The sequence below is a fragment of the Ornithorhynchus anatinus genome, chromosome 14, assembly GCF_004115215.2.
Source record: "Ornithorhynchus anatinus isolate Pmale09 chromosome 14, mOrnAna1.pri.v4, whole genome shotgun sequence".
Lineage (NCBI taxonomy): Eukaryota > Metazoa > Chordata > Mammalia > Monotremata > Ornithorhynchidae > Ornithorhynchus > Ornithorhynchus anatinus.
The window spans coordinates 26,686,693-26,699,784 of NC_041741.1; the positions used below are offsets into that span (position 1 = coordinate 26,686,693).

Below are 13,092 nucleotides of genomic sequence, written 5' to 3' on the forward strand. Positions count from 1 at the left end.
AATGGATCTTTATTTCCAGATACTCTTCATTTTTCTTTAGACGCAAGGAGATATTTGTCATTCAGTAAGTGATTGAGCATTTGCAGAATCTTGCTGTGATTGTTGTTGGGTTGCCAGCTTGTTTGATAGTTATATGGTTGAATTATCGAGCAGTTTGAAGTGAATTTTAATCTTCCCATATTTTGAAGATGTGCAAATTAAAGCTACGAAATTGAGTGTGGCAAAGGTACCGTACACTAGATATGGGATGACTTATTTGTGTTCAGCATCTCTGCCCCATGCAATTACCCAGATCGCAACTTAAAACAGTGTTCAGCACTTAGAATAGTGCTCAGCACTTAGAACAGTACTTAACATTTAGTAAACACTTAACAAATGAAACACTATTAATCTAAATTTCCCTCACACTCTACCACCTTCAAATTATGGGTGAATTTGAATGAGATTATTATAATGAATAGATTGTGCATGGTATGAGAATTTTTCATCCAAGGTACTCTTAGGGACTTTGGAGTATATATTATAGGCTACAGTAAGCACACTTTTAGTTTGTCAGGTCCTTTATATGCCATCTGAAAGTCATCCAAATTAAAGTAGTTTCTTTCTTTTTAATGGTATTTGTTAAGTGTTTACTAAGTGCCAAGCATCATAGTAAGCACTGGGGTTGGTACAAGCAAATCAGTTGGACACAATCCATGTCCCAAATGGGTCTCACAGTCTTAATCCCCATTTTAAAGATGAGCTAACTAAGTTACAGAGAAGTAAAGTGACTTTCCCAAGGTCACACAACTCACGTGTCAGAAGAGGGATTATATCCAAGTCCTGCAGGCCCCCGGGCCTGTGATCTCACTGGGCCATGGTGCTTCTGCAGTTTACCCCTAAAACTTCCAATTGAGGACATCAGAGAGTTCATAAGAGTTTCCGTATCTTTGGTTTCCTATGAGAGGAGTCAGCTTCAGGAAAGGCATTGCATCCAGACAGGAGCAATAAGACTCTTAAAAGATGGCCAAGAACCCCAGTTATTGACTCCCGCTGATTCCTGGGGCTGTCATATGTCACCCAGCTCTTCTTCATTAAGTTCTCACCGAGAGACTTCATGTCCACCTCTTCACCTTCATTGTTAGCACATCCAATAGGTGAAACAGTTCTGTCAGCGGAATCGTCATCCTGTCCATCAACTCGTGGATCAGCCTCTGCCCTCTGCCCCTGGAGATATCTTAGTATGTATCCTCTGTTTGAAATTCAGAAATCAGTTGTTAAGGTAATAAAGTGTCTGTCAAATATTCTGAGGAAGAAATGTCCATGGTATGAGTTAGAGTTTTACCACTGTTGCCCTTGGAAATCTGTCTGCTGTGTTTTGTGACCATTTACATTTGTTTAGGTAATGGAGTCACACTGACTGTGAGATTATTAGTGGTAGAAGCCATCTTGCTACCCGAGTTTTGACATGATCTCTTTTCCTTATATCATGAAGCATTTAGAATGAGTTACAGAACTTCAGATTCAGTAATATGAATTCTAGGATAGCTACAATTCATGTTAGTGACCATATCTGCAAGTATGGACTCTGCTTAATAATTTAGCATTATTAAATCTTAGTTTCACTTCAACACTGCATCAAGAAATCACTTTTAGTGTTTCGTACTCTACAGATTGAGCAGCTAAACTAAAATTAATTTGACTGAATTTAGTATATTTGTGAGTATCCAATGAGGCACCAAATTGTATTTTTGATGTTTTTCCTATTTTCACACCAATTTTTAAAGCAGTTTTTATTTTGCCTTTGAAATGTGTATCTTTAAATTATATGTAATGTCTATCCAATCTGTATCATTTTACATATCCCAGATTTCCCGTATTTTGTCTACTGAGAATAGTTATTAGATTTTACATCTTTTGAGTTCTTTATTCCACTGTAGATTACAAGATCATGACCATTATTCTTTTGAAACTTGAATACATCTCAAAATTTACCATATGCTGTATTACATATTATCTAGGAAAAACTTTGCCCAGTGAGGCAAGGATAGTCAGAAAAATAAAAATGAACCCAAGTGGTCAGAACTTGCCTTTAGGAAGATGGTTCCCAAATTTACAGTTCCAGGCCTGATATCGTTACTTCTCTGCAATCTCACATTTTCTCCTGCCTTCAGGACTTCTATAGTTGAATGCCTTTGCCAACAACTCAAACTTAACTTGTCCAAAATAGAATTCCTCACATCCCTGTCCTCCCCGTGACTTTCCCATCTTCATTCATTCATTCAATCATATTTATTGAGTGCTTACTGTGTGCAAAACACTGTACTAAGTGCTTGGGAAAGTAAAATATAACAATGAACAGGCATTCCCTGCCACAACGAGATCACAGTCTACAGAGTGAGACAAACGTCAATATAAATGAATAAATAAATAAATTACAGGTATATACTTATGTGCTGTGGGGATGGGAGTGAGGATGAATGAAGGGAGCAAGTCAGGGCTATGCAGAACGGAGTGGGAGGAGGCGAGAGAAGGGCTTAGTCACAGAAGACTTCTTGAAGGTGATATGCCTTCAATAAAGCTTTGAAATGGGGGAGAGCAATTATCTGTATGCTGGGGAAGCAGCACAGTGAAGTGGCTAGAGTACAGGTCTGGGAATCAGAAGGTCATGGATTCTAATCCCAGCTCCACCACTTGTTTGCTGTGTGACCTTGAGCAAGTCACTTCACTACTCTGGGCTTCAGTTACCTCATCTGTAAAATGGAGATTGAGACCGTGAGCCCCACATGGGACAGGAATGGATTCCAACTTGATTTGCTTGTATCCACCTCAGCACTTAGAATAGTGCCAGGCACATAGCAAGCACTTAACAAATACCATCATTATTACTGTTATTACTATCTGTCTGATACAAAGAGCAAAGGTGCTCCAGGCCAGAGGTAGGATGTGGGCAAGAGGTCAGTGGTGAGATAGATGAGATCGAGGTACAGTGAAAAGGTTAATATTAGATGAACGAAATGTGCGGGTTGGGTTATAGTAGAGTAGCGAGGTGAAGTAGGAGGGGGCAAGGTGATTAAGTGCTTTCAAGCCAATGGTGAAGAGTTTTTGTTTGACGCACTGGTAGATGGCTAATCACTGGAATTTCTTGAGGAGTGGGGAAAGATGGTTTGAACATTTTTGAAGGAAAATGATCCGGGCAGCAGAATGGAGTATGGACTGGAGAGGAGAGAGATAGGACGTAGGGAGATCAGCAAGGTGGCTGATACAATAACCAAGGAGGGGTAGGATAAGTGTTTGTATTAATGTGGTACCAACTGGGATGGAGAGGAAGGGGCAGATATTAGCGATGTGAAGGTACAACTGACAGGATTAGGTTGAACCATCATTCGTGTAGACAGCAGCAGCATCCTTCCTGTTTCACAAGCCTGTAATCTTGGCATTATCCTGGACTCATCTCTCTCATTCAACCCATATATTCAACCTGTATCCAAATTCAGTCAGTTCAAACTTCACAGCATTTATAAATTTGCCCCTCTTCTCTCTACTTGAACTGCTGTCTCATTAATCCAAGCATTTATCCTATTCCGCCTTGATTATTGCATCAGCCTCCTTGCTGACCTACCTGCCTCCTGTCTCTTCCCATTCCAGCCCATCCATCACTCTGCTGCCTGGATCATTTTCTACGGAAATGTTCAGTCCAATCTCCAGGAACCTCCAATTGTTGCCCTCCACCTCTACATCAAACAGAAACTACTTTCCAGAGGCCTTAAAGCACTCAATCATTTTGCCCTCTCCTACCTTACCTCCCTGATTTTCTGTTACAACCCAGCCCATACACTTCACTCCTCTAGTGCCAATCTAATCACTGTACTTTGATCTCATCTATCTCGCTACCTACCTCTCACCCTCATCCTGCCTTTGGCCTGAAACACCCTCCTTTTTCATATCTGACAGATGATCACTTTCCTGACTTTCAAATCCTTCTTAAAAACACCTCTGCACCAAGAGACATTCCCACTACGAAGACTTCACTTCCTCTCAACTCCCTTTGCCTCATCCTTGCACTTGGCTTTTCACCCTTCATTCACCCCTCTCTCAGCCCCACAATACTTATGTGCATACCTGTAATTCATTTGTTCATATCAACGTCTATATCCCCTTCTAGACTGTAAGCTCCTTGTCGACTGTGAATGGGTCTACTAACTCTGTTATATTGTTCTCTCCCAAGTGCTAACTACTATGCTGTGCACACAGTAAGTAGTCAATAAATATCATTGATTGAAGACTGCTATAGCACTGATCCAACATAGGACTAAGGTCATGTTTTCTGAAAAATTAATTAAAAGCAATGAGTCATCTATTTCCCTGAATATCCAGGTAACTAGGATAGGGCTTCAAAATGAAAACCTCTATAGTTTAGACTCTTTTTCTCAAACAATTAGTCAGTGGTATTTTACTGACACTTGTCTCCCCCAATTAGACTATAAGCCTGTCAAAGGGGAGGGACTGTCTCTGTTGCTGATTTGTACATTCCAAGCGCTTAGTACAGTGCTCTGCACATAGTAAGCGCTCAATAAATACTATTGAATGAATGAATGAATGAATACTTCCTGGGCTCAATTTCAAGTAGCGGTTAAACTACAGAGTATAAAGATGTGTACATATAAGGGTCAAAGGGCTGAGGGCCAAGTGAGTACCCAAATGCTTAGTCAGGTATGGACTTAAAGGCATTGGTGATGTGGACGGAAGAAATACTGGGGGGGGTAGGAAGATCAGAGGTTTGTCAGGGAAGACTTCCTGGAAGAGATATGATTTTAGTAGGATTTGGAAAATGGGAAGAGTGGTGGTCTGCCAGATAGGAATGGGGGAGGAATAGGAAATGGAGAGGGCCTAAGCAAGGAGTTGATGGTAAGAGATGAGAGAAAGACACAGTAAATAGGTGGCTGTTAGACAAGTGAAGTGAGCCTGGGATGAAGTAGCAGAGGAGCCAGGGTAAATAGGAGGAAGAGAACTGATTGAGCTGAAGATCACAGTCGCTCCAGAGGAGAGGGTGAATAGGAAAAATAAAGCTTTTAGATTAGGAAGAGCTCTCTGAGTAGATGTGCCTTTTGAAAGAGAATTTGGTGGACTCTTGGGTAGCAAGGCAAAGGGAGTTCCAGGCCTGAGAGAAAAAGTAAGGTTGATGGTGGAGTAGATCAATGTACAGAGTAGTCTGTTGTAAGAGGAGCAGAGTGTGTGGGTTAGCTTACAGTAGCAAGTCACTGAGGTGAGGTAGAAGGGAGGGAGCTGATTGAATGTCTTAAAGCCAAGAGTGAGGAGTTTCTGTTTAACGTGAGGTAGACAGGCAACCATTCAAGGTTTTGAAGGAGTTGGAGAGTAAGCTATATCCTGGTCTCTTCTTAACCCTCTTTTTCCCCTTTTCCCTCTGCTCCTCCACCTCTCCCTTCCCATCCCCACAGCACTGTACTCGTCCGCTCAACTGTATATATTTTTGTTACCCTATTTATTTTGTTAATGAATTGTACATCGCCTCGATTCTGTTTAGTTGCCATTGTTTTTACGAGATGTTCTTCCCCTTGACTCTATTTATTGCCATTGTTCCTGTCTGTCCGTCTCCCCCGATTAGACCGTAAGCCCGTCAAACGGCAGGGACCGTCTCTATCTGTTGCCGACTTGTTCATCCCAAGCGCTTAGTACAGTGCTCTGCACATAGTAAGCGCTCAATAAATACTATTGAATGAATGAATGAATGAATGATTCTAAAGAGAAATCATATTTAAAGAAAATATTTTGTTAATTCTTGAATTGGAAATAAAATAGCTTTTAGAATCCAGTAATTCAATGAAAAAGAGAAGAATAAGTCCATTTCAAAGTTCAAAACTTTTTAGTGAAGTTTGGTTTTAGACCTGTCTTCGAGTTTAGAGATAAAAATAAATCATGAATATAGATAGAATGGAAAAAGAAGAAAAGTTTGAATAAAGTCTCATGCTATAGAGATGGAGAGTATAAGATATTTGAGAAAATGCTCAAATACTGATGTTAAATGACAGACTTTGAATAGAAATTCAGTACAGTGTATAGAATCAAAAAGGGGAGAATAATACAGGATCTTAAAAGCACATATCTGGATAGACGTGTTGAAAAGGACAAAAGTCATTTCAGTAGTTAATCAGTAGTTAATCAGCTACTGAATCAGTACTGAATCAGGAAGTTTCCGTGGAATTGTTTAGGTGTTGGTATGATTGATTGATTGATTAATGGAAGGAATGGGGATGAACAGAGGAAAGCAGCGTAGCCTAGTGGGAAGAACACAGGCCTGTGAGTCAGAGGACCTGGGTTCTAATGTCGGCTCTTCCACTTGTATGCTGTGTGACCTTGGGCAAATCACATAACTTTTTGTGCCTCAGTTACCTCATCTGTAAAAAAGGGAATTAAATCCTGCTCTCTCCTACCTAGACTGTGAGCTCTATGCAGGACAGTGACTGTGTCCAACCTGATAGACATGCATCCACCCCAGCGCTTAGATCAGTGCTTGGCACATAGTAAGTACTTAACAAGTTCCATCAAAAAAGATAATATTCTTCTACTTTGATTAATGAGATTTGCAGGAAAATGCATTTCTGGCAAAAATCTTGTCCTTACCAATGGAATACAATCTTACTATTCTATTTCATTAAATTTATCTAAGATCACTGTTTAAGCAATCATTTTTATTTGCTTTTAATTAATTGAACACCCATATAACTGATGGATTAAATAGGTGTTTAGTTTTTCCCAAGCTCAATGCATTCTTCCTATTGGCTCCTATCATTGCTATTTATTTGGATCATATTTTAGTTCCCCATGGATTTCAAGTGATTGACCTTGAGAGAAAGCTGAGTCTGTGACAATATAGTCTTCAATCACCACTGCCAACATAAATAAATGGTTTCTTACTAGATCTATCAGGAGTAATCTGAGTGGAATTTGGGTTTTTGATGGATTTAAAACACAAAGTCCCAGACATGAGATACTGCCTTTTAAAAAATATCAAGATTTAGGAAAGCTAATATTTCTTTATTATAGATTTATTTTCCTTTTTGATTTAAAATATTAACTTTTACCATTGACATATGGGAATGGGCACATCGATGTAGTAATATTGGCATGATTGACAGATTGAGGAGTCCCAAATATTCTTTTTTTAATTCTAAAAATATATAAAATTTTTCAATGAACCCAGTTTTACTGAATGCAACTGAATGCAGTGGGTTGCTATTCAGTGATATGGCTTGAACCAAATGTCTCCATATATATATTGATTTCTCAACTGGTTTCTTAGCTTTTGCTATCTCAGCATGGATAAGAGTTTAACAAAATCCATATATAATTGTGCAAAACAGTAAGAACTATAGGTAGTATTCACAGTCAAAAATCTCCTATGTCATCTTGAACATAGTGATTTCTTCTCCATTCATTCATTCAATCGTATTTATTGAACACTTATTGTGTGCAGAGCTCTGTACTAAGCACTTATTACATTCACAATTCCAAGAGCCTTGCTATCTTAATTCAATGATTGAATAGAAATTCAGTACAGTGTATAGAATCAAAAAGGAGAGAATAATCAAGGATCTTAGAAACACCTACTTCTTTATTCTCTTTCTACGACCCAGCCCGCACACTTCACTCCTCTAGTGCTCACTTTCTCACTGTGCCTCGATCTCACTTATCTTGCGACTGACCTCTAGCCCACATTCTGCCTCTGTCCAGGAACACCCTCCCTCCTCAAATCTGACTCTCCCCAAATTCAAAGCCTTATTGAAGGCACATCTTCTTCAAGAGGCCTTCCTAGACTAAGCCCCTCCCTCCATCTTCTACTCCCTCCTGCATCACCCTGACTTGCTCTCTTTGTTCTTTCCCACTCCCAGTCCCACAGCACTTATGTACATATCTGTAATTTATATATTTACATTGATGTCTGACTCCTTCCCCTCCTCCCCAAGACTGTAAGCTCAATGTGAGCAGTGAATGTGTCCGTTTATTTATCTCCCAAGTGCTTAGTACTCTGCACACAGTAAGCGCTCAATAAATACAACTGATTGAATAATGAATTATAGATGCATTGGAAAGGACAAAAGTCATTTCTCTAGCTAAGTTCCCCAGTGCTATTGTTTATACTGATTGCTATCTTGATTCAATATAGTCACTGCCAATGTGCTACACTGTAACAAATGGAAAACCAATGACTAAAAAGAAAACCACAAGAATGTCTCTCCATTACTTGACAGTGATAAAAATAGTTACTCAAACCACAATACTACTTGATGCTCCTAAACTCACCAGATAAGTCAACATTGTGACATTCAGCAGAACTAAACCAATCAGTCAATTCAACGATAATATTTACAAAGTCCTCAGCCCTTGGGATAATACAATATAAGTTAGTAAACACAATTCCTGCCTCTGGGGAGTTTAATACTACTCACAGAGATAGAGTGCTGGATGCACCTTCAAGAAAGTCCCTCTTCAGAGTGACATTACTGGGATATATGATTAGCAATCAGGACATTTTGGATATCTGGCTTCCCAAAACCTCTGAAAAGCATAATTGACCAACTGATGTTCAAGCACAAAGAGGAGATTTCTGACTGTGAACACTACCTCTTACTGCTTTCTATAGGAATACTAAAAATAATCACGACATTTTGTTAAGCACTGTACTAAGTGCTGAAGTAGATACAAGATAACCAGGTCCCATTTGGGGCTCACAGTCTAAGTAGGAGGGAGAATAGATATTGAATACCCATTTTGTAGATGAGGGAACTGAGGCTCAGAGAAGTTAAGTGATTTGCCCAAGGTCATAGAGCAGGTTCAGTGACTTCATACCAAATCAAAATCTAGTGGGTTTTTTTTCTTCTTTTGTGACACCAACAAGGAAAATAGTGTAGGTTTTAATATAGGAACTAGAAATTGAGCTTGGAGCACTAAATTATTTCCCATGAACTTCTGAATATACCAGTAAACTGCTCAAATTTGAACCAGTACACTTGAGTGAAACTTTGGGTATAGCATTACCAAATCTTCTCAGGCAACTGTCCATGGCATTTGACTATATTTTGTTTGGATAAAACATTTTATCCTATATTATTCTCTAACACCCTCTTCACCTCTTATTATGATGTATTCAGGTAGCAGGCCAAAGGAATTTCAATCCTATAAGGGAAAATCTTAGTAGCATTTACTAAGTGCCTACTTGGTACTATGCACTATACTAGGTGCTTGGGAAGTACCAGTGGAAAGAACCCGGGCTTGGGAGTCAGAGGTCATGGGTACGAGTCCCAGCTCTGACACTTGTCAGCTGTGTGACTGTGGGCAAGTCACTTCACTTCTCTGTGCCTCAGTTACCTCATCTGTAAAATGGGGATGCAGACTGTGAGCCCCATGTGGGACAATCTGATGATCCTGCATCTACTCCAACGCTTAGAACAGTGCTCTGCACATAATAAGCGCTTAACAAATACCGACATTATTATTACCAAATAGCACTGTAATACATCGCCTCCCAGTATGGGGCTTTCTATTCAAATGAGTTGGCAAGAATAAAAATATTTACAACTAGAAGAGTCAAAATAAATAAACATATACATTAGTGCCAACGTGGCTGTAAATAAGCTCAGGTAGTTAATAAGATGGCAGAAAAATAGCTAACATGTAAAAGTAAGTTGTGACAAGGGAATGCGATGGTCACTTCATTATCACCCTTTGTCTACTTTACAATAAATTGGTATACAACCTGAAATGTCTTGGTGCTATCTTCTAAGTATTTATTAAAAATGAAAAGACACAGCATGGCCTAGTGGGGAAAGCATGGGCCTGGGAGTCAGAAAGATGTAGGTTCTTATCCCGGCTCTGCTGTGTGATCTTGGGAAAGTCACTTCACTTCTCTGTGCCACCATTACCCCATCTGTAAAATGGGGATTTGAGCCCCATGTGGGACATGGACTGTGTCCAACTTGATTACTTAGTTTCTACCCCAGTACTTAGAAACGTGCCAGGCACACAGTAAGCGCTTAACAAATACTGTAAAAAAAATAAAGTCAAAAGGTACACGAATATCAAAATAATTTATCAAAAATTCATTGTTTATAAACTTTATTCACTCACTGCTTCTGAAGGTCAGTAAATCTTAACTTTTCTATTCTTCTTCTTAATCTCATCTCCCCGGCTTCTCACCCCGTCAGCATATATTGTTGATTTTGTGTGGTTGCCGATTTTCTCTCTTCCTCATTCCTTTGCCTCATATGCCTCATTCCTTTCTTCTTCCTCGCCCTCCACTCTACTGCATTTGAGCTCAATGAACAAGAAATCCTTCCCATCTCAATCTTTCTTCTTCCTGTTCCCACTCATTGGCTTTGAATATTGTTTTCCTTTTTGAAATCCTATTCTACATCTGAATTACAACCCTAAAGCAAATTCCCTTTACAGCACTGGATTCTAACTTCTTCCAGTTCTATCCTGACTTCACTACCTCAAAATCTCTCCATATTCTCCACGCATTTTCTCATTCCCAACAAGTGAAGCTGTTCTCGAATCATTTTGTTCTCTTCCTGCCCCTTCTCTCCTCCTGTTCATAATCTCTCAACATAACTAACATAACATAATATAACCTCTCTTAACCTCTTAGATCTGTGACCTCTGGGTATTTGATATTCACCCCGCCCTCAACCCTCCAGCTTTTACGTAAAAGTCTTTAAGTTCTATATTATAAATTATTTATTTATTTCAATGTCTGTCTCCCCCTCTAGACTCTAAACTCAGTGTGGGCAGGGAACGTGCCTGCCAACTCTATTTTACTGTACTCTGCTGAGTGCTAAGTTCATTGCCGTCCAAGCACTCAGTAAATATCAATGATGATGGTGGTGAACGGTATTTCTTTGACTGAAACTGTGCATTAGTTAGCTTGAATTCAAATATCACCTATAAATCCATTTTGTCCTGGAAATGGACTCAAACGGAGAAGAGCAGAGAGTGCCACCCTGCCACTTTTTCTTCCTCTAATAAATTTCAAAATCAAAAACCCTTCAGAAATACATTACACATGCCGTATTGTATCACTACACTGCAGAATGCTTAGCACATTGTATTTGATAAATCAATCAGTTGTAGCAAAATATAATAACAGGAGAACTTTTATGAATATGATTTTCACTTTCATCAAGGTTGTCTTGTTTCATAAATGAAATATATTGGTGATTATATCTGAAATAGAGAACTCATTTTGGACTTGATATAGTTAATCACTTTCAGGTACTTCATTAAATATTTTTACTTGTGGGTATTTTCTGTACATTTCATGTAGTTAAACAGAGGCCTAAGCCATTCTGACAAAGTAAATGTGCTTCCAAAATACTGGATTTCGATTTCTGGACAGTGGCATTGGAATGCCAGTATATATACTTAATATATTATCAAAAGGCAGAGGAATATATCTATATAATGCACATCCCTACAATTGTATTACTTAGGTGAATACAGTAAAATATATTTTTATTCAAGAATTGAATTATGAAGCCAATATGTTTAACTGTGATTGCAGATTAGTTCTGATTCTTTACAGTTTTTTGCTTCACCTCTAAACTATTGCCACATTACACCAACTCCTTATCCATTAACATAATCTCTGTTACAGGTTACTTAGCTATAGAAAATCCATCAAGTAAGTTGATTAAATATATTAACTTTGGCTTGGATTCGCTGATTTGATGAATCTAAATGTGTGGTTCCTCTTGGGATGTTTATTAGAGAAACTTCCACACTGGGTATAAATCATAAAAGCATGACTAATTGCATGGTAACTGGAGAAATGCTTTCTCTCTCTCTGGGGTGAAGCCTGCATGTCTGTGTTTTAGCTTGGGAAGTAATACAGGGATATTTAAACTCGTTGGGGCTTAAAAACCATGTCATTATGAGAATGAGGTCACTGCAATATTTTATAACTTCTAAAACCCTGTAATGTATAAAATGCTTTCTGTGTGTCAGAGAGGTATTATGTACTTTAGATTCAGTGATAACTTTATGCATTTATAATGACATAGAAAGGGAGATGGAATATTAAGTTTTTAAACTAAAATTATTTGCAGGTTTACATAGACTATTTGTTTGTAGCATGGAAGCTAACGTTTTGAATCACATAGGAAGAAAACAAGACCCATTCTTAAATGCGGTGAAACGGCATTAAACTCATACAGACTCACTGTTTTGCAATTTTCAAGCAGACTGTATAATTCAAGTGAAACTGGAAACATGTCTATTTTATCTCTTTCTTTACTTTGAGGCCAATAAGCAAGAAATCCTTCCTACAACATGTTGAAGAGCTCTGCACAAACAACAACCTGAAGTTTCAAGAAGAATTTTCGGTATGTTACTAGCAGTTGTCACAACATTGCAAGGCTTCCAGTCGTTTCATGTGACACATTTCATGTCCATTTTAAGCATGCAAGGGCATGAAGGACTCTGGCCTTGATAATCAATACCCAATTACCAGGTTGATTGTTTAGATAGTAATGTTACACTGATTTGGACTGTGCAGTCCTTACTGCAACCTGATCAGAATTATTCACCTAGTGTGTCAGCAAAGGTGATCTTCTTTAGACCTCCCTGCAATGACAGCATACTTGTGATTCTTCTGTACACTTTAAGCGACTGCAGCACCCACTCGTTGAGTCACATTCTTCTTATTTCTGCAGGTTAATGTTTGCAATTTAGTTTTGCCTTTAATCTTCTTTTCCGTTTATGTTTTGGTTGGTTTTGAAGGGTTTCATCATGGAGATTCAGGGTATGTGTATTTCAACCCCAAATTTCATTCAATATATCTTCCAAAAACTGTGATATTTGATTAAATATATGTCATTCCTTTTGGAGGGGGGAAAAAGGGAAAGAGGACATTTTGTGTGTGATGGTTGTATATTATATGATTGAGAAACCTGCCAACTTTATGGCTTTAAAATACTTCAGGTTACAATAGTTTGGTATTCAGTGTTTATAAGGGCAAAGCATAAAGTTCAAATAGAATGGTCATATTTAAATCTTATTTTATTTTTGTTACTTTGTATTTTTTTATTTTATTTCATT

The 13,092-nt window shown here is 38.5% G+C and overlaps 1 protein-coding gene across 1 annotated transcript in view; it reads left to right on the top strand.

Moving 5' to 3' along the window:
• PTPRQ (protein tyrosine phosphatase receptor type Q) overlaps nt 1–13,092 on the top strand; it is a 231,912-nt gene that overhangs the window by 194,398 nt on the left and 24,422 nt on the right. The window contains exon 53 of the mRNA XM_039914120.1: nt 12,296–12,377. Within this exon, the coding sequence (XP_039770054.1) occupies nt 12,296–12,377 (82 nt within the window). The remainder of the gene's footprint in view (nt 1–12,295; nt 12,378–13,092) is intronic.